At 50.4% G+C, this 20,243-nt stretch overlaps 1 protein-coding gene across 3 annotated transcripts in view; it reads left to right on the forward strand.

Annotated features, from left to right (window-relative positions):
- Positions 1 to 15,924, forward strand: part of PLXNA1 (plexin A1) — a 116,327-nt gene extending 100,403 nt beyond the window's left edge. For all 3 annotated transcript variants that reach the window (XM_059856540.1, XM_059856542.1, XM_059856541.1), the window contains exons 25-32: positions 111 to 270; positions 824 to 927; positions 1,361 to 1,457; positions 2,111 to 2,301; positions 2,976 to 3,145; positions 4,823 to 5,035; positions 8,027 to 8,177; positions 11,565 to 15,924. In XM_059856540.1, the coding sequence (XP_059712523.1) occupies positions 111 to 270; positions 824 to 927; positions 1,361 to 1,457; positions 2,111 to 2,301; positions 2,976 to 3,145; positions 4,823 to 5,035; positions 8,027 to 8,177; positions 11,565 to 11,660 (1,182 nt within the window). In that variant the 3' untranslated portion in view covers positions 11,661 to 15,924. The remainder of the gene's footprint in view (positions 1 to 110; positions 271 to 823; positions 928 to 1,360; positions 1,458 to 2,110; positions 2,302 to 2,975; positions 3,146 to 4,822; positions 5,036 to 8,026; positions 8,178 to 11,564) is intronic.
- Positions 15,925 to 20,243: the final 4,319 nt, after the last annotated feature.

Consider the following 20,243-nt stretch of genomic DNA (forward strand, 5'->3'; position numbering starts at 1 on the left):
AGGAGGTGAGAAGACACGGCCTGTAGACAGCTGTAGCCTTGTGTCCTTGGACCTGCCTTTGCAGCCAGTGTGTCACAGCCTCTCATTCGACCCTTTCTGACCCTGTGCAGACCCTCAACTGTGTGAACCCTGAGAATGAGAATGCCCCAGAGATCCCTGTCAAGGTGCTGAATTGCGACACCATCACTCAGGTGAAGGAGAAGCTGCTGGATGCTGTCTACAAGGGCGTGCCCTATTCCCAGCGACCCAAAGCTGGAGACATGGACCTGGGTAAGAGAGAGGCCAAGCACTTCCCTGTGGGGAACAGGGATGTGGCGAAGAGCAGAAGTGCCAATAAATCTGAGCAGGGCAGGAAAATCAACAGATCCTACAGAAGCACATTTGTGCTTGCTCAGTCCACTTTTGCCATGCTGGTAGCACTGGCTGTGTGTGGGGAGCCCTGACACGAGAGTGCGGATCCTGCCAGTGGAGGGGTGGGGAGGAGAGCCCCCTTTGGTCTTCTGGGGTCTGAATTGCAGGTTTGAGGCATCTTGAGACACCTCCAAGGAGGCCAGCAATAGTTTAGAGCAGTGTTAATAGTCCTGTTCTTAAAGGGTGGACAGGGGAATGGAGAGTAGCAAAGGTAGCAGTCACCAGGGTCAAACTGATGCTGTCTCTCCCTGAGTACTTGGATTTGTCCCACACATTGATAGCCATCAGCCCTGGGGCTCAGAGAGGGGTGGGAGGCCTCTTAAGTTAATGCCTTGGGACTGCTCTACCCCTTGCCTTATCTTTGTGCTCCTATTATCCACTAACCACTGGTCCTTGTCCCTCTTGGGGACAGAGTGGCGGCAGGGCAGGATGGCCCGCATCATACTGCAGGATGAAGATGTCACCACAAAGATTGACAATGACTGGAAGAGGCTGAACACCCTGGCCCACTACCAGGTAAGGCTGTCCATGTTGGAGAACATGGAGCAGTCACCAGCTGCTTTGAGCTTGAGCATCTTTTCTCCCTCCTCAGCTTGGTCAGGGCCTGGGCTCAGTTCTCCAGGGCCATGGCCAGGAGATCTGCAGTCACTTTCCTGCCTGCACCTCATCTTTGTGGTCCTTTTAAATGGGGTATTTCTAGGGTTCATTGAGGCTGTTTCCCACTCTGACCTTACTCTGCCATTTTCATGCTGAGCTTTCTGGTGTGTTCCTGTTCTTCCCCTTCCCCCAGCTGTCACAGAGATATGTCAGGTTCCTTTGCTGGAGACGATGTCCCTGGGGTGGTGGCAGTGTCACTGCATCCCTCTGGGGCTCGTTTCTCCCCGTCCTCGGGCTGTTCCCCCTGTGCCTCTCTGGTGTGGCAGCCTGCTCAGCCCATTTCTGCCCACAGGTGACCGATGGCTCCTCGGTAGCCCTGGTGCCCAAGCAGAACTCAGCATACAACATCTCCAACTCCTCCACCTTCACCAAGTCCCTCAGCAGATACGGTGAGTGCACATGGGCATCCTCCTCTGTGGAGGTGGCACTGGGCTGGGCATGTGGACCAAGGCACAGGGCAAGTGACTTGAACTGTAACTCATGTGGACAAAGTCCTCCAAACTCCCAGCTCTCCTGCACAATGCTAGTTATTCTAGTGTTGGAGAGGGAGCAGGTGCCAGAGCCATCTTTCTTTGCAGCTTGTTGGACTCAGGGGAAAAAGGCAAATGTTAGATGGCTGCGGTTAAGGGATCCTTTCCCTTTTATTCCCCTGAAATCTAATTAAAATAAGCACAGAGGCACTTAGCACTTAAAAGAGCAGAGTTGAAGACTCCCACGAATGTACTGTCAGGTGTACTGCAGCCTTGGTTTGGAAGGGAATAGTGTGATCAGCTCAATGTGGCACAGGAAGCATCTGTGATCCTGGCACTTGTGTGCTGGGAGTAGGACAGGCTTTTCAGAATTCCTTCCATGGCTGTCCTGGGCCCTGTACATCAGCCAGGCTCGCATGTGGCCCAGCAGGCTGTGAGGATGGTCACAGCAGAGCTCCCAGTTCACAGTGGCTGCAGAGGTTGAATCCCAAAGCTCCTGTGGAGGGAAGGGGGATGATGGGGCAGCTGGTGAGGCAGAGGTGGCAGGGCAGGAGCATCCCCTGTGCTTGCAGAGAGCATGCTGAGGACAGCCAGCAGCCCCGACAGCCTGCGCTCACGGACCCCCATGATCACCCCCGACCTGGAGAGCGGCACAAAGCTCTGGCACCTGGTGAAAAACCACGACCACATGGACCAGCGGGAGGGCGACCGCGGCAGCAAGATGGTCTCCGAGATCTACCTGACCCGTCTGTTGGCCACCAAGGTATGGCCCAGAGACCCAGAGCTGGTGCCTGGCTTTGGAAATCTGAGTGGGGATGGGTAGTGATTTGGGTTGTCCAAAAGTGGTTAGCACTGCTCTTTTGTTAGCCTCCTGCTCTAGCCCAGGAAGAGGTCCTCACCTGGTCTCTTTTCTGAGCTGGAGGTGAAGGGTTTGTGTGTTGAAACTACGGTGAATATCCCCTGAGTGGATTTTCCTGTTTGCTCTTTGCACCTTTTGGTGTTTTTACTATTCCCTGTATCCTTGAGCAGCTGCTGGTCTGCAAAGCAGAGATGCCCTGGGATAGGTGCCTCTTTGGTGTTTGGGATAACACTGCAGAACAGGTGATGTGGGAAGGGTGGTTACCCCAGGCATTTGGCACTGCAGCATGTTCCACTTCCCTCAGCACATACCAACACTTTTTTGTTTTGTATGGTGTTTTTCTTAGTATGCTTTTAGCATGCCAGATCACACAGTGAAGGAGATACCTCATCACTGCAGTGTCTGTTTCCCAGTGTAAACCACTGAGAACCAGCAGGGTTACACAGACTGTACCATGCTGCTCTTTCAGGTGTAGGAATAGAAGGGAAATTAGTTGGAGGCTGACCATGAGTTAAAGATCCACCTCTCTGCTGGCCCAGGGTGTTGCTGAGCAGCCCTTTTCTCTTTCTCCTCCCCAGGGCACCCTGCAGAAATTTGTGGATGACCTGTTTGAGACCATCTTTAGCACAGCTCACCGTGGGAGTGCACTGCCCCTCGCCATCAAATACATGTTTGATTTCCTGGATGAACAAGCTGATAAGCATCAGATCAATGATTATGATGTCAGGCACACCTGGAAGAGTAACTGGTAATGGAGAAGGACAGTGGGCTGGGGGGGTGGGCTAACAACATTGCAGCTTCCAAGCCCTCCTGCAGGGAGCAGAAATATGAACCTGGAAATGATCCAGGACAAGTGAGGCCCATATCTCTGTATTTCGGGTGTGGGTAAATCCCTTGCATGCCTTCCTTCGCAGAAAAAATCCCAGGAATGCAGTGCTCCCTCAGCCCTTCCCCAGATCCCAGGCACCACGCTCCCCCTGATGGCTGCAGTCGCTGAGCGCTCTGTTCCCATCTCACCTTGGCCTCTCCATCCTCCGGGCTCCTCCAGGGATGCCAGCCCCAATTTTCATCTCTGCTGTCCTGAAGGTGTTTCCACACTCCTTGCTGTCACTTAGCCGTGCCCAAAGAAAGTCAGCACAGCTCTGTGTGCACATCCTCCCGGCCCTTGCTGGCAGAGCCAGCCCCTGCTCTGCTAATCGCTGGCTGAACGCTGGGGCGGGGCAGCCTGTGACACTCCTGGGTGCTGTGCTGGGGCTCCGGCAGGTGCTGGCTCCTCAGCTCCCTTTGGCATTTTTCATTTCTGCTGCCTCACTGATTTCATCTCTCTGATTTTACTGTGACTGGAAACGGGTACGTATGTTCCCCGTGTCTGGCATTTGTTAAATGGCAGCCAAATCGCTTTTGTGTAGTTCAGTAACTGTTTGCAATTAGCAGGGCAGGAAAAGAAACATTTTTAAATGGAGATGTGAGAGCGTGGAAGTGCTTGGAACTGATTTATAACTCAGCTTCCTATATTAAAAGAAGGAGTGAAAGGCAAGGGAGGAAAAAAGCCCCACACTTCAGGGGCTGGGCACGCAGGCTCTTGCATACTAATGCCTGTGCTTATCTCTGGGCGCTAATTCGACATGTGGAGCTAATTTCTCCAGGCCATTCCCTTCACAAATGAAATATGTACATGCACCCAGTACCCTCATTAGGAAAGTCCTGGGGAACAAAGTGTGTTTTCTTTAAGATAAAAGCATTCACTGAATGTAGGTGCAGGGGGATGACAGAGTGAGGAGGATTTCTGATGGGGGAGGCTCTGAGGTGCTCCTAGGAGAGGAGAAGGGCAGCAGGATTGGGAAGTGGAGCCATGGAGGGTGGCATGTGTGTGTCAGTATGCAGCAAACAACCAGTCGATGGCTCGCCAGGAGGCCTGCTGTCTCTACAGCTGAGAGCTTTATTTCCAGCATCTGAGGCCACCTAAATTTTCCTCTGGTGTTAAATGCACTAATGAGTCCCTTGAGGAGTCCAGCTAATTCCCTCCTCTGCCACGGGAGATGTGTGAAATGCCATACAGCGCCTTCGAAGGCATTATTGATGTCAGAGAAAGGGACTGTGTCTGGTTTGACCCACGGGCTCAGCAAGGTCTTTTCAGTGAGAGTGGATCCTTGGAGAAACCACAGATCTGCACTGCCCTGGTTTGCCTTTGGGGATGTTGGCAGCGCTGAGGAATCTCTTCATGGAGAACTGCAGCCTTTTTGGGGTGGACAGGGGGGAGTGGCCATTTACCCAGGGTGTTTGCATCCCTGGAATGCTGGAAAAAGCAACCTGCCCAATTCTGGGTCATGGGAAGCTCCTTCTCCACAACTGGAGGTGCGTGTATATGCCAGCTGCCCTGCAGGGTATGGTTCAGGTGCTGACTCCTATTTCCTTCATCCCTCAGTCTACCTCTACGTTTTTGGGTGAATGTGATTAAGAACCCCCAGTTTGTGTTCGACATTCACAAGAACAGTATTACTGATGCCTGCCTATCTGTGGTGGCTCAGACATTCATGGACTCCTGCTCAACTTCTGAGCACAAGCTAGGAAAGGACTCTCCCTCCAACAAACTACTGTATGCCAAGGACATCCCCAACTACAAGAGCTGGGTAGAAAGGTGAGTAGACTTGGCAATAGCTCCTTGCTTCTCCTGGGGGACTTGCAGTGGATGCTCATGGATGTGGGGATGTGGGTTGTTGGCAGGGCTCCTCTTGGTAGCTGACTGAAGCAGGACTGTACTAATGCTCGAAGAAGGTGGTCCTCTTGTTTGGGGGATGATGCTTTCTCATGATTGTCTCCTAGAATGAGTTTGCAATGACTGTTTTAAATAGCTGTTTATGACTTGCTTAGGGGGTGCTAAAAGCAACCTCCACTATTAGGTTGTCTGATGTTTTCTGTTGTAAAAACTTGGTCTGTACTAGGGAATTACTAACACCTCGCTTGATTGCTTTTGAAGAGCAGTGAGAACTCAGCCTTGGACTAGAAAAGTGGTTTTTTTTGTATCACAACAATACATGCAGGTTTTGCTGAAATGCTTGAAAATTATCATTTCCCTGTGCTCAGGCTGCAGTCTCTGTGCTGAGGAGCAGGGAGAGGAGCAGGTCCTCTGACACCTTCCAACACCCTCCGCCTTCCCTGTTAGCTGAGGAGAGATGTCCCTCTGTCCTGCTGAATTAATGTAGTGTTAAAGGTTCAGGGTTTGAATGAGACTGATTGCAAATTGATGCACTCAGGCATAATGCTGTGTTTAGCTTTATCCTTTTGGGAGAGAAACCTAGGAGATGTCCTCCGAAGCCCTCGCAATAGAGCAACGGTTAAAATGTTGCCATCTTGTGAAGTGAAACTTCATGAAACTTAAAAAATGGCAGATTTCAGGTTGCTGTTGCAACTTTTCCTTGATGATGATGTGCTGGGCTAAAGATGATGCTTTTTTCTTAACTGAGGGCCCTTTTTCAGCATCTTGACCAAATACAGAATGAACTACATGAAGTAGTCCAGACAACAGTAAATGTCATATTCTCTTGTTTGTAAGGGTAGAACTTTGTAGCCTAAATCATCCTTGGGTACTTGTTTGTACACAGATATTTTTGTTGCACCATTGGCATGCTTGCTGTTTTGCAGGTGAGTACAAAGACAAGTGTCTTCCCTTGAGGAAGGTAGGGCTTGGATCAGAAGGAAAGGTGCCCCTGAAATGTGATGCCTGAGCTGAGAGATGAGCTGCATTGTAATAGGAGGAAGTTCTTTGCATGGGGCTGGATGGGGCTTTGGGGTGGGGTCCCACAGGAACATTACAAGCTTCATAAGGTGAATTTCTCTGACCTTGCCATCTCTATGACAAAAATACTCAGCTCTGTGTATGTGCCTGGAAGAAAAAAGGTATAAAACCATTTCAGAGTTAAACATTGGTCTAGACATTCTGTGTCCCTGGGGAGGAGGTGGGAGATCTCAGTGATGACAGATGTTCCTGCCATTGCTTATCTCCAGTATGGTCCCGGAGGCAGATGAGCAGGGGGCAGAGATGTCCTGTGCAGGGGGTGACTACGTCTGCTACTGTTCCTCTGCTGCAGGGATTTATGGCATAATCAGTATTTCTGGCTTTTGGCACAGTTATAGTCACAAAGCTTTGCAGAGGAGGGATGGGAGTGGTGTGGGGGTGGCTGAGTGGGAATGCCAGTCCTAACAGCAGGTCTGTCTGCTGCTGTGGCTCAGGCACCAGCTGAAAAAAGGGCATCCTGCCAATCTGAGGCAGGAATAGCACAGGGAAGAGCTTAGGAAGAGGGAAACCTGGAGAAACCCAAGGGGACTACTGCTAGGGTCACAGGTGTCCTCTGGAAATGGATGGTGTGACTGAAATCTTGGTCCATGTGAGCCATGCGCACTTGTATTGAAAAATGATGGTTTCTTCCCATCCTATATGTCATGATTACACCTGGAGCGAGAAACTGCTGCTTTAGGAGATGTCACTCTGGGGTGTGAGATCTCTCTAGGGGTGCAGGAGATGCCTGGCTTAGTCAGAGGTCCTCACCTCAGACCACTGCTCTCCTGGCAGCATCCAGAAATTCTCTTGCATCTTTTTCTGGGTATGAATGAGCCTCTTTGTAAAAACTGCCCAAGTAGTTTATCACTAGTTGAGTTCAGTGCAGTGGGATGGAGTGGATCCTCATATTCATCTTCTCAAGTGGTCTTACTGCCATCTGCTCCCATCCAAGTGCTTCAGCAGTGTTCCCTCTCAGCATTCAGCTAAGTGATGCTAATCACTGTACCAGAAACTTTACCAAGTGGGGAGTCATGAGGAGCAGAGCAAACCTGAGAGAGGCTGACACTCTGTATTTCCAAGTGAAAATGCTGGTAATTTCCAGGTGGAAATGCTCCCTGGGAGCAGCCAGAGCTTGTTTGCTGTTGGTAGGGTTTCTTTTAAAACGAGGCCTGTGGACACAACCCTGGCTTCCTAAAAGTCCTCAGCAGCCAGTCCACTGGTGTGTCTGCTTGGTACAACTCTCCTGCTGTAATGGGATGCTGCAGCTTTGTCCTCTCAAGGTTGTGATCAACCTGATCCTGTTGGATATTCTGTTTTTCCACTACCACAGCACGTGTATTGCTGCAGGGGCAGGATGTCACCTTGTCATGTGTTCACAACCCAAGTATTTAATTGCATGCAAAGGGACATTGTTGGCTTTAGGGACACGATGACCTTAGGAGAGTAGTAGCAAAACCTTGCGTGCTACTGCAGCTGTGGAGGGTCCTGGTGCATGTAGTTTGGTGGAAAAACATGCTAATGGAATGGGAAGGACAAAAAATGTGTAGTTTAGGAGAGGGTGGAAAATCCCTTAGAGCAAGGTAGCTTGTCTTCCAAGCATGGTGAGCAGAATTGGAGCAGCTGGGTGCTGCTCCATCAGGACTACATTCTTAACAGTGCTGACTGCTCCGTGGGGTGCTCAGAGACCTCTTAATGAGCAGTGTTAAAATGGGTGATTGTATGTCACTGCTTGGAGGAAAGATGTTCTTCACGTGCCTTTCCAGTGGCTGTTCTCTGTGACCAGTGTGGTGGGGACCCACCCCTTCCTTCCTGTCCCTGTTTCTGACCCCCTCCTCTGTTCCTCCCTGGCAGATATTATGCAGATATAGCTAAAATGCCAGCGATCAGTGACCAGGACATGAGCGCGTACCTGGCGGAGCAGTCACGGTTACACCTCAGCCAGTTCAACAGCATGAGTGCCCTGCACGAGATCTACTCCTACATCACCAAGTACAAGGATGAGGTAAGATGTGGTGAGGCAGAGTCAGGCCTGAGCTGCCACTTGAGTCTTTTTGTCCTTGTTTCTGAAGTCCCCTGCTTTTTCCTATGGAAAAACACACTGTGAAATGTGGAATAGTAACATATTCCACATCTGTGCTTGGGCTGCTGGAGAAGGAAAGGTTTGGGAGGCATGAAGCCAGGAGCTGGAGTGGGCAGTGCTCATTCCTCGTATTTTCTGCAGTGAGTAATGTGGGAAACACCTATTTTTCTACACATTTGGCACATGAGCTCCATGAGGCTGCAGAGTTCCCAGCATTATCTCAGGGTGCTTCCTTTATCCACTGCCACCAATCCTGCACCATGGTGGTACCAGTGCTGTGGAACTGTACAGGTGGTGTTTGGCTCCTCTCCCCAGGGATCTTAGGGGATGTGGTGGTCTCTCCAGTCCTTGTTTTGTGAATGTCAGTAAAGATGGTTAAGAACTCCTCTGTTGTAATTTATACAAATTAATTTCTCAAAACTCTGCTCAAATCCACAGCCTACATCTTATTAAAGCAATAAAATATGTAACTACAGTAAAATATAGGTCTATACAGATAGCATGATAGTACAGGTTTTATTGTCCCAATAAAGGGGTTGATGACTATATTTGAATGGTGGCTAATTTAAGTGACAGAGTGCCAGAACATCTTCCCACCCAGAGCCAGGAGAGGAAATGGGGTGCCTGATGTACCATGCAGCAACCCAAAGAAGCTTCTCCCAGTGCCTCTTTGAGGTCCATGGGCAAGTTGTAGCAGACCTGGCTCCTGGGTTTAAGGTCAGCACTGGGATCATGGTGGCCAATATCCTATGGAACTCAGTGCTTTACAGGAGGGAAGAGGAGATCCTGGCTTTCCTGGTTCTTGGGAAGATGCTGTGTGGTGGTCACCATGCAGCTGGTGGCCATGTACTGATGACCATGTTGGTGGGACCTCTATGCCAGTCCTTAGATGGTTTTGGATGGCACATACCAGAGGTCCCTGTTGCTCTGGGTAATGGGCTGGCCATGAAGGGGTTCTGGGGTTTTACAGTTTGCACACAGCTCTGTAACTACCATGAGAGTGAAAGCGGAGCAGTCTGGAAGATCTAGATTTGCTGTGGTCCAGCTATCATCCCTGAGCCATTAACCAGTGCTCACTTCCTCCAGGCTAAAAATCCCACAATCCTTAAATAAATCCTCCAAGTCCTGGGCAAGAGCATGGAGGGGACCATGTGAGATGAACCCATGGCACTAATGAGCTGCTCTTTAGGGGTACAGGTCCTCTTCTTGCCTGCCAACAGCAGCCTGACATCTGTTGAGTGTCTTGCTGTTGCCTGCTCTCTGAGCATCACAAGTGTGTTCACAGCTCTCAGGAACTTTTATTATTTGTAATGGGATTAATAAATCACAGCTGTTCCCTTTGTTTGTTTTCATCATTAAGCACAATTATATGCAGCCCGATTGCACCCTCTTTGATGCAAAATGGGAGAGAATAATTTTTCCTGTTGTTCAGTGCAATAATATGCTGTCATTGGCTGTGAATGAAAATCATAATTAATTTTCATTTGGGTACTTGCATCTTGGTAATCAGTGGTCCTGGCTCCTTACAGCAGGTGACAAACCTGGGTGTCTCTACACTTAGCACAGGTTTCCTTTGACTGCATTGTTTCCATAAGGCTGAGATAAGAGAGGAGTAAATAAATGCATGGGCAGTTTGGGAATCATTTGGCACCTCAGCATTCCAGGATGTACCTCTGTCTGCTTGGGAGAGGCAGCTAGGGGGAACAGGCTTCACTTCTCTGACCACTCTCATTTGGTTCCAGCTCAGGCACCTTTCAGGCATGTGGGGTTTTGATTTCTGTATGCCACTACAGGTATTTTATTCTGTGTGTATAATGAGGGCTGAGAGCACCTGTGGAGATGGATGGGGGGGATGGTTCCCAGTAGAAGGTTTGTGGCAGAATCTATGAGTTCTTCCCAGTCCAGCTGCTGCCCTGGGATGTTGCTGCCAGGGGAGGTAAATCAGATGTGTCCAGCTGATGCTGGTGATATTCCCCCTCCTCAGGAGCTCACACCAGTGCCCAGATGTAGCTTTCCCTTCTCTTTTGGGAGGAGACTCCCCATCAGGCATCTCTTGCTGCCCCAGGAGACAGGGGCCAACCTGGTCCTGCCCCAAAACAGCCTGGGGGAGACCCAGTCTCCTGGTGGCCAGAGGCTGGTTGTGGCAGTGTGGTGGATGCTCCTCAGCATCCTCTGCCTGCCTCTCAACAACTTGCCAGCACTGCAGCAGCTCTTAATCAAAGGGAGCTGATTCCCCATTAAGAAGTTACCTGTAGGGCTCCTGATGGACTTTGCCTGCCTCCTAGTAAGTCTATTAATTATACAACAGTTGGTTTCCAATTATGCAGCCAATGAAATGGTTAATCAAGTCCCCTTTGACGGATGCCTTGATATATAATTGCAAAAAATTTGCTCTCTCAACTAGCTCACCCGAGGAGATGAGATTTCTGTCAGGTTTGTTTTTTTAAATCAGCTTTTCTGCTCTGCTGGCATGATGTTACTGAGACGAGACTCCTGACTGCTGGGAGGGCAATTGCCCCTTTGTTTTACACTTTGTTACTCCCTTTTCCCTTCTCTGAGTCTCATCCTCTATGTTCCTGCTGCTGCTAGTCCTTCCCCCGCCCTGGGGGCACGGTCACATCTAGCCCAGGGCAAGGGACTGTCCCTCCAGCCTGCAGTCTGTCATTCTTATCAGCAGCTTGTTTAGAGAAAGGATTTCAAGGGAGGAAAGTCATTCTCAGGTGTCTGTGGGTGCACCCCTTGAGCAGAACTGGGGGCTCCCAGGCTTTGCTGATGCATCTGTCTGATGTCCCCTTCCAACACCCCATTGCCCCCCAGTTGGGATGAAATGAGACAGGTTTTAAAACTGGTGGCAGCTGCAGCCTTGTGGATTTGGTGTTTTTGGGCCTGTGGAACCAGTTCATAGTTTGATTGTGGTCTCTGAAACACAGCCCCGCTTCCCTAAGGCGTTACAGGACTGTTGGAGTCACCGACGTGGTGGGAAGGTGTTGTTGACTTGGCTTTGGGGTTCACCCTCTGTTTGACTGTGTTTTCTTCATTTCCCATGTGCAAGTTGGCTCCTCGTTAGTGTCAGGCAGGTGCCTGGTGTCACTGCAGACCTTTAGGGGGTCTAGTGGGCTCGCTGTGTGGATGGCACCACTCACCATGGTGTCTTTCACCTTGCATTTCCTCTGGGCCTGTTGGGGCACAAGAACACTTCCATGGGGCCACATCCCCATGTCCTGATGCCTTCAAAGAGCCACTGGGCCACAAGGAGCCGCTTTGGCTAGGAGGGCACCTCCTCACTTCTCTTCTCCCCTCTCTCCCCAGATTTTAGCTGCGTTGGAGAAGGATGAGCAGGCCCGGCGGCAGCGACTGCGGAGTAAGCTGGAGCAGGCGATCGACACAATGGCCTTAAGCAGCTGAGAAGGCGGCGGCGGCGCCAGCGTCCGGCAGCGGGCGGCAGGACGGACAGACGGACAGATGGACGGATGGACAGTGGGAGGGAGGGAGGAAGGACCGGCCAGCGGCAGCCGCGGGCACAAGACTTTGGGGCTGGGACCGGCCGGGCCCGCGGGAGCCGCCGCGCCTCCGCACGCTCCCCACGGACACACAGAGAAACCTCGCGCTTGGCGGAACAAACCACGAACCCCGACGGCAGCAGCAGCGTCCATGGAACTCCCTGACCCACAGACAGACCCCCAGCCCAGCGGGAGGCAGCAGGGACCTTGCAGAGAGGCCATGCGGGCGGAGGAGAAGGGGCTGGCCGGCCCATGGACCTGCTGGGCGCCCCTTGCCTGGGCAGAGCCCCTGAGCCCGCACGAAGGAGGGTCGGGACCGTGGGGCTTCCTAGGAAGGCGTTTGGATGTTGTTGTTACTTTGGTGAAGGGAGGGTGGGTGGGCTCCTATTTTTACTGTACTTGACATGCTCTCCCTTCCTTCCCCCCAGCTGTCCACCCCCTCTCCTCCTCCTCCTCTCTCTTTTTCTGTCTCTGCCCCTTCTCTCTCTCTCTCTGGCCTTCTGCCACTAGTGTTAACTGCTATATTTGCACAATTTACACGAGACAAACAAAATTTTTAATTTAAAGGGAAAAAAAATTATAACAAAAAATGGTAGGGGAAAAAATATTCTGAATTTTTTGCAACAAACTAACAAAAACGATTTTAAGAGATAAGCTAAAGGACTGATGCTGGGGAGATTTGGGGTTGGGGCTTTAGGGGTGGGCAGGAAAGGGAGCTTTGATATTTCTAAAATATGTCCTGTGCCATGTTTTATTTGAATGTTGTTTAGTGCAAAAAAAAAGAATTGAAGAAAAAAAAGTTGGGAGTTTTGTTAGCTGGATAGATGCTGTTATTTTAATGCTGCTGAGTGGTTCTGGAGGTCAAAATCAGAGAGGAAGGGAGATCCCAAGGCTGGTTTTTCTTTTCCTGGGTGATTGCTGAGGGATGGTTGGTGTTTTGTTGAGCTTGTCCTTGTTTTCCCGGTTCGGTGGCCGTGGGGTGGTCTGGGCAGTGCTGCCTGCTCCTGCCCGTCTTGGGATGATGCGGGGTGGAGGATGGCTGTGGGGCCTTTGGGGCTGTCAGGAGGGCAGCTGAAGAGCCAGCCTGGCTTTTTGTGTCAGATTCTTTGGCACTGGAGCCACCTTAACAAAGCCCCTTTACGTTTATTTTTGCCCATCATTTTTTTGTGCTGATGCAGGGGAAGAGACCAGATCCCCAGTGAAAGGAGAGGCAGCTCCTCTGCACTCCTGATTGGGATCCCCCTGGCAAACCCCACTGGGTTCCCAGCCCATGCAGGGACTGGGATTCTGGCTGCCATGAGGCTGTCACCTGCTCTTCCACCTGGGGAGCCCAAACATGTGCAGGACCTTCCACCCAAGACTGACCATTCTTTCTCTGTCTTTTCCTTCTTTCTCCCCCTTTCTCTCCTTGCTGTCACCCTGTCTCCCCTCCGCTGCCTCTGCCCTGACGGGGCTTCGCTGGAGACCTGAGGTCTCTCCCTCAGCTTCCCCCTTGGAAATGTCAGTTCCTTGTGGGTTTGTGCTTTCCAGAGATGAAAAGGTGCTGAATGCTGCCCTGAATGGCAGCAGGTGACCAAAAACTTCCAAAAAAAAAAAAAGAGCAAAACCCTTTCCTTTTCTGTACTGAGAGCTCCTGTCACTGCCCAGGCCACAGCACATGGGGCCACACTCTGCCAGGAGCGGATGGCTGTCGAAATCCAAGTGGAGAGAAGCCCAGCTGATTTCTGTCCATTCCCTTAAATTGCAATTTAAGGGGGGGAGAGGGAGAAATAATGAAGTTTTTAATTAAAAAAAAATAATAAAAGTGTGTATATATATATATGTGGTTACAATCTAATTCTCGTGCCCCAGTGGGGTGCTGTATAGTTAACTGAAGGAGAATTGAACCAATATAAAAATGAGATGAATTTACACAGGCAGTTAAAACAAAACAAACAACCACTGCAAAAAAAAAAAAAAATTAAAAAGGATACCAAATGGTGTGGAAGGAACTTCCAAGCCTTTCTCACCATGCAGAACAACCGTTTGAAGCCTGCACATCTCTCATTATGTTGTAATTTTGTTTGGTTTGGTTTTGTTTTAATAAGGAGGGAAAGGAGAGAAGATGCTGATTAAAAAAACAGAAAAGAAAAAAAAAAAAGACGACAAAAGAATCCAACCACAACAGCAAAACTGTTTGAAAAAGAATTTATAATTGTTTCCCAAACCTACGAACCCTGAGCTGTCGCTGGATTTCTGAGAGCTGTGGGCTGTTGCATGACTGTGCTAGATTTTAGTCTGAGTTGATCTTTTTAAGAAACAGAAGAAAAAAACCCATAAAACAAAGAAACTGCGAGTATTGAATATTAGAGGTTTGTTTAGACCTGTTACCTATTTTTTTTAATTTGAAATTATTTTGCCACTTTCTTGTCCAAAAGAAAAAAGAAAAAAAAGAAACAGCAAAAAGAAAGACTTTAGAGGTTCACATCTCAAATGTGGTTCTTGGAGAGCCTTAAAGGACAGCTGTGTGCCCTGTGCTGGGGCCACTGCTGGCTGCCAGCATCTCTCTGGGTGCTCTGGTGGGACAGAACCCTCCGGGGGTCCCTTTGTAGGATTCACTGCTGCTGTGATGGGGTGGAGGGGTGCCTGCAGCTCCCTTTGGTGCAAAACTTCTTCCTCGTGGCATTGCTGGCTGCATGGTGCTGGTGGAGGTCCTGGAAGTGGCCCGGAGGATGGCGGCAATGCATCGGTGATCGCTGCGGTGTGATGGAAGGGGAGCGATGGCTTTGGGGTCTCTGTCCAGGACCAGAGTGGGTTCTCCCTGTTGCACTGGTAAGAGTGTCCTGGGGAGCTTTGGTTGCTGTTGGGGCAGCCAATGGGTTTTTTGGTGGTTGAGAGGGGATGGAGGTTTCTAGGAACACCTCCCTGAAAATTTCCCTTTTGACACAGAGGGCTGGAAGCACTGTTAATTGCTGAGGTCTATTAGCTTGTAACTTTCCCAGCACCAATGCTGTGGGTGCTCCCTCAGGCAGCCTGGAGGGACAGATGAGTTTTTTGGCCGTGGTGTATCTGAGATAGATTTGGGCAGCAGAGAGGCTCCTGTGGAGGTCATGCTGGGCAGGCTGGCAGTGCCATGGTGTGGCTCTGCTTTCTGGGCTCCCCTTGTGCTGTGACCTGGCTCTTCTAGCCCCTGGTGATGCTGACTGCCCGTAGTGTGATCCTTGGGATGAGTTCCCGTTGGCTTCCTCCTGGAGAGCTTTGGGGTGTCTGTGGTTTGCTCCACTGAAGGATGCCCCAGCAGCTCTCCACTGCTCGGGGGTTCCCTTGCTGCCCCTAACAGGGAGGATGCTGGTCAGTGAGGTGAGCACTGCAGTGCTGCCCGCAGCCTCTGGCGCTTCTTGGTGCTACCTTTGCCTTTCGCGTGATGCCCAGCGTCCTTAATTGTGCCAGGCAGCTGCCCACCCCTCCTTGACCAGCCTGGTGGGGTCAGAACTGGCCCTGTCAGACCCTGCCTGGGAAGGGGAAAAGGTGTGGAGAAGCTGGGAAGCATCCACAAGACTCCTCTTCCTGCTGGTGTAGCCCATGCCCCAGAATGGGGTGAGATGGAGAAGCACCCCTTGTTGTGAGCCTGCATTTCTGGGCACTCCTGCTCTGGCCCCCTGCCAGAGGCAGCTGGACCATGCAGGTTGAACCCCCACCACTGCGAGCAAGGGGGGCCCTCCCTGCTCTCATTGCCTTTCACTTCACTTTGGGGTTAAAAACCGTGCAGTCCAGCCTGGCAGTGTCCCCCCTAGCAGGAGCCCCATGTCACACCCAGAGCTGTCCCTGGCCCCAGCCTGGGGACGGGGAGCAGGGGGACAGTGGGGGGACCCCACAGGCTCACCCGCTCCCGACCAAAGCGCACAACAAGCTGTCCTTTAAGGAAGCAGGGGGAAACCCAAGGCGGACCCGGCGAGAGGCAGAGAATTCTGATAGTTTTAGAAAATTAAATGGGAAAAAAAAAGAATCACACTCCGGAGTCCTAATTCCCTTTCTGTGATTGTTTCAGACTTGAAGCAACAGGCCAGCGTGGCTGGTCAAGCACCCTTTGATCGTGTAAATATCCTGCTATTTCCTATTTTAATGTTCTTCAGATTTAGTACTTGTAAATAAACACATGCATCAAGGAGAGATTAAACATTTTTGCTAAAGCTGGTGTTTTGCCTGTGTTTTTGGGGATGATGTGGGTGCATGGAGCAGGCAGCTTTGGGAGCAGTGGGCAAATCCATGGCTGTGCTGGACAGATGTGATTCAAAATAGCATCGTGGTGTGCCAGCAATGCAGTGCATGTATGGGTGTCGGGGTCCTGAGGTGTGGTTATTAACACCCACCAAAGGAGCTCCAGACCCTCACAGGGTGGCTTCCCCATCAGCCCCTTTCCTGGGTAGCTCATCTTAAATTGCTTTAAACAGTTTGATTTTACTCATCACCTTTCAAACTGCTCAGAGCTGCTGATCAGACGCAGAGGAGCTGAGCCTGCCACGCTGCAAGCACAGAGAGGTAGATACCTGCCTGACTCTTCCGCCATTCTCTGAGGTCCATGGGAACCAACCAGGGCTGAGGCAGCTTCACTTCTACCCCTTGGACATCCTGGCCCTTCCTCCCATGGGACATAACGGGGTGACAGCACAAGGGCTTGGGAGGCAGTACACGGTGCTCAGGTGATGCTGCAGTTGTGTCTCTGCAGGCTCTGCACGCTGCAGGGGCATCTTCTTTTCTAGCTCCTGATCTTTTCTAGCTCCTGATCCTTGTCTTTAAAGCTGTGTTGCCCTGTAACTCTGAGTACCTCCAAACTGCATTGTAGTCTCTGCAGGGTCCCAAAGTGAAGCACCAGGAGAGGAAACCCGGGGCAGCAGCTGGTCACCTCCTCACAAGGGAACCTTCCTCAGCGAGGTCGGTGGCTGTGGAAGGTGTGGGGAGACATTCCTAGAGAGCGGGGGGTGAATCCCTGGGGTGTGGGGTCAGGGCCAAGACTCCTCAGCAGGAGCCCAGCACACAGACCAAAGTCACACAGATTAGGCTGCTTTTTTGTTTTTTTATTCTTTCCTTAGCCTCTTCCTACCCTGCGGCCAGTCTTCTGAGGGATTGGGCTGGCAGAGCTGATTGTACTCTGGATGCTGAACACATATTTTCTCTGCATTTAGTGTGTGTATAAACTGGATGTTTTTCATGTTTTCTCTTGCAGTTTTCCTTCTCTCCAGCAAGAACATCATCGGCAGGTATTAAACATCTGCTATTTTTGCCATAGCATCAATAAAACAAAGATTGTTTTGATATTGTTTTCCTATCTTAAAAAAATAAAGTTTTATTTTACCAGCCTGTCAAATGCTTAAGAAAGCCACATTTTAATCAAATTTTGATCAGGTTTCTGGGACGATTTAATTGAAGGCAGTGGGAAGAAGACCCTCATCTTCCCCAATTTTGTGCTGCACCAAACACCATCCTCATGGCCACGTGGGAGCAGGTGGCAGCTGAGCATCAAACAGGTGAGCACTGCGGTGGGTACAGAAATTATATTTAAATAATTTGTCAGTCCCACATATAAAGTAGCTTTCATTGCTTTTTTCAAGGCATGGAGATGAGGGTGTCTCCCTGAAGAGACCTTGCTGCACCTTGGTGCTTTACTCTGAGTCCATTGCAAGCAAGATTTTTATTTCAAAAATTGTTCTATTATTTTACCAGGGAACAAAAACTTTAAAACCTCCTGGATGACCTAATAAATAAGTAAGTAAATAAATAAATAAATATCTAGTATTTCACCATCACCAGGGTGTTCTTCAATACAAATTGCATCAGTTTTCCCGAGGAGTAAGAGCTTCTGGCAGGAAGCCAGGGCCTCCAACAACAGCTACAAATGTCTTTGTTTGCCTCCTCAGTCCTAGAGCAGAGCTAACCAGAAAAAGATTATCATGGCCTGCAAATGATGGTGTAATCCACAAATGCACTTTATTTGATTAAATGATAAGATGTGAACCTTCCAGCAATAACATACACCGCTGCCACCTGGGACTCTGCTAATCCAGCAAATCTGCAGCAGCCTCCTGCGTCTGAAGCTGGCTGGGCTTTGGAGGTGGAGGCAGCCCTCCCTGTGCCTCCCTGGCTGACCTGGGGCTCTTGGAAACCCCCTTGCCATCATGTCATCCAAACTTGGCCTCCAGGTGAGTGGCACATCCCAGGGCACCTGTGTGGGGTCTGAAGATCTCATCCTGGGCTCTTTGTAGAGCCTCTATCCCTCACCAGCACTGTGGTTTTGTACTTTCCCTGGGCACCTCCTTGTCCTCCTGCTCTGGGAGGTGATGCTGTGCTGCCTTTGGGTCTCTGTATAATCCTTACACATGCAGTGAGGGCCAGGACATGCAGATGGTGGCTCTCCTCCTGCAGAACTGTGTGCTCAGTGCCACGTGCCACCTCAGCTGCGGTGGGTGTGGGATATGGGGACCCACAGCCTGCAGCACAGGGACACACTCATCTCCCTAGGCACAGCTGTGAACAGCCACATGCTGGTGCCAGTGTCAGCCAGTAAAGCTCCTCCTGCCTTTCATGAGCTTTGCTCCAGAAAGAAATGAGTGCTTAGCTTGCAGGTTCAACCCGTCTTTGGCCTGTCCCTGATGTCCCTCAGTGTGTGTTTGCTTCTGGTGTCACCACTGGTGTGCTCAGAAACCCAGAGTCATTAAAAGTGGCTATAGATTCATCCTCCTCTTCAGGTTTAGCCTAAAGGTCAGCAGGAGCAGCTCCCTTGCCCACGGTCTCCAAACTCCAGCAGTGGCCACCTGCACTTCCCCTTCCTCTCCTGCACCATCACCCTGGGCAGTCCTGGTCCTTATGCTGCTGCCCCATGGCCCAGAAACCCAAAAATAAAGGGAGCAATTAGCTGGGCTAATTGGGCTGTCCCTTATTTCCCCCTGAGCTCTGTAATCCTGCAGGAAAGGGATCTGCCAGGTCCTCAAGCAGCCACTTTCCATGGGAGTGGGAGCTTTATTTCTCACACATGAGATATCTATATATATATAATCTGTAGTCTATAATCTAAATGTATATATAAAATTGAGAACTATGTATATTAATAGAACCAAATAGAGTATAAATTAAAACCCAGCTGGAGCATTAACATGGGCTGCAAGTGCCAGGCCATGTGCTGTCTTCAGACATTGCATAGGAAAGGCCAGAGCAGCATCATGTGACCCTGCAAGTTGAAGGATACCACGGGGGGTTTCTTCCCCCTCAGAGGTGATGATTAAGTTTCTTCTGAGCTGCTAGGAAGAGGGAAAAAAAAAAAGAAAATCCATAAATTTTGAAGGCAGTAAGGGCTGAGCAGAGCAGCAACCCCTTTCTCTCCCTGCCTGGACTAATGAAAATCACAGCCATGCTGGGAGGCAACTGGTTTATGTTTGTTCTTTGCTTTAAATGTAGTGGTAAAAAGCCCATAGTTTTGGGTACGGATCGGAGGTGGGATCATTAGGAGGTGGCAGGCGATGGCTGATACACATTAATGTGCCATGAGCAGAGCACCACTGTGTGGGGTTTTTTTTAACTGAGGCAAATTATTGCTTCAGGAAAAAGACTGTCTCCCCTGGTGGAATTAGAGCAGGGGGAAGGGGGAAAATTGATTTGTCTCAAGTTTTATTGCACCAGATTGACAGCTCAGGCTCAGCAATCTGCCCCCCTGCAGAGCCGTGGGGCAGAGGGCAGGTGACATGGCTCTGGGCACTGCCAGCTGCCCCTTTCCAGAGGGTTCCCCTTTAGAGGGGGTGGCAGTGGGGTGCAGTGACCAATCTGGAGACCATGACCACTGGGAATCTTGGCCGTGACTGTCAGGAACAATTTTTCCATAGAGTGAAGTCAGCTGAGAAACATCGCTGCAGGCATCTTGCCTGTTTCTGTGCTCCTCAGTGGTTTGGTGGTTCACCACCCCGTTTCTGGCACAGGTGGCCTGCAAGGTCACCCTGGGCTGGCAAACCCTGGGGTGATGCTATCTGTTTGTGGGGGAGTTGCCCTTCTCTGGGTGCTTTTCAGTGGTGACTGATGTGACACTGCCTGTGCTATTTCTGGGGGCTCTTCCCAGCAGCAACCTCGTTTGCCATGGGCTTCAATGGGCCTTTCCCTCCCTCTGCTGGAAAAAAGCAGATATGTCCAGTGTCCATCCTGGGGACCTGGATGGCAGCCAGGGGCATCTCCTGTCCTCTTGTTCCAGGTGCTGTCCCTCAGCAGCTGTGGTGCATCCAGCTAGGTGTCTGCTGGTAAGGGTTTGGAGCTGGATGGGTTATTTCAATGGTTGCCCCTTCCATTTCACAGGGGATCACAATGCACACTGTAAAATAAGCCAATAGCTCAGACCACCCAGATGAGTCCCTGTGGGGAAACTGAGGCATGAGGGCAGAGCTGCTTGGCCCGAGGTCGTACAGAAGGTTGCAGTGGGGAAGGAGCCACTCACAATCAACACTGTAATCCCCAGGACATGTGCTTTGATTGT

This window comes from Haemorhous mexicanus, chromosome 11 (assembly GCF_027477595.1).
Source record: "Haemorhous mexicanus isolate bHaeMex1 chromosome 11, bHaeMex1.pri, whole genome shotgun sequence".
In the NCBI taxonomy this organism is placed as follows: domain Eukaryota; kingdom Metazoa; phylum Chordata; class Aves; order Passeriformes; family Fringillidae; genus Haemorhous; species Haemorhous mexicanus.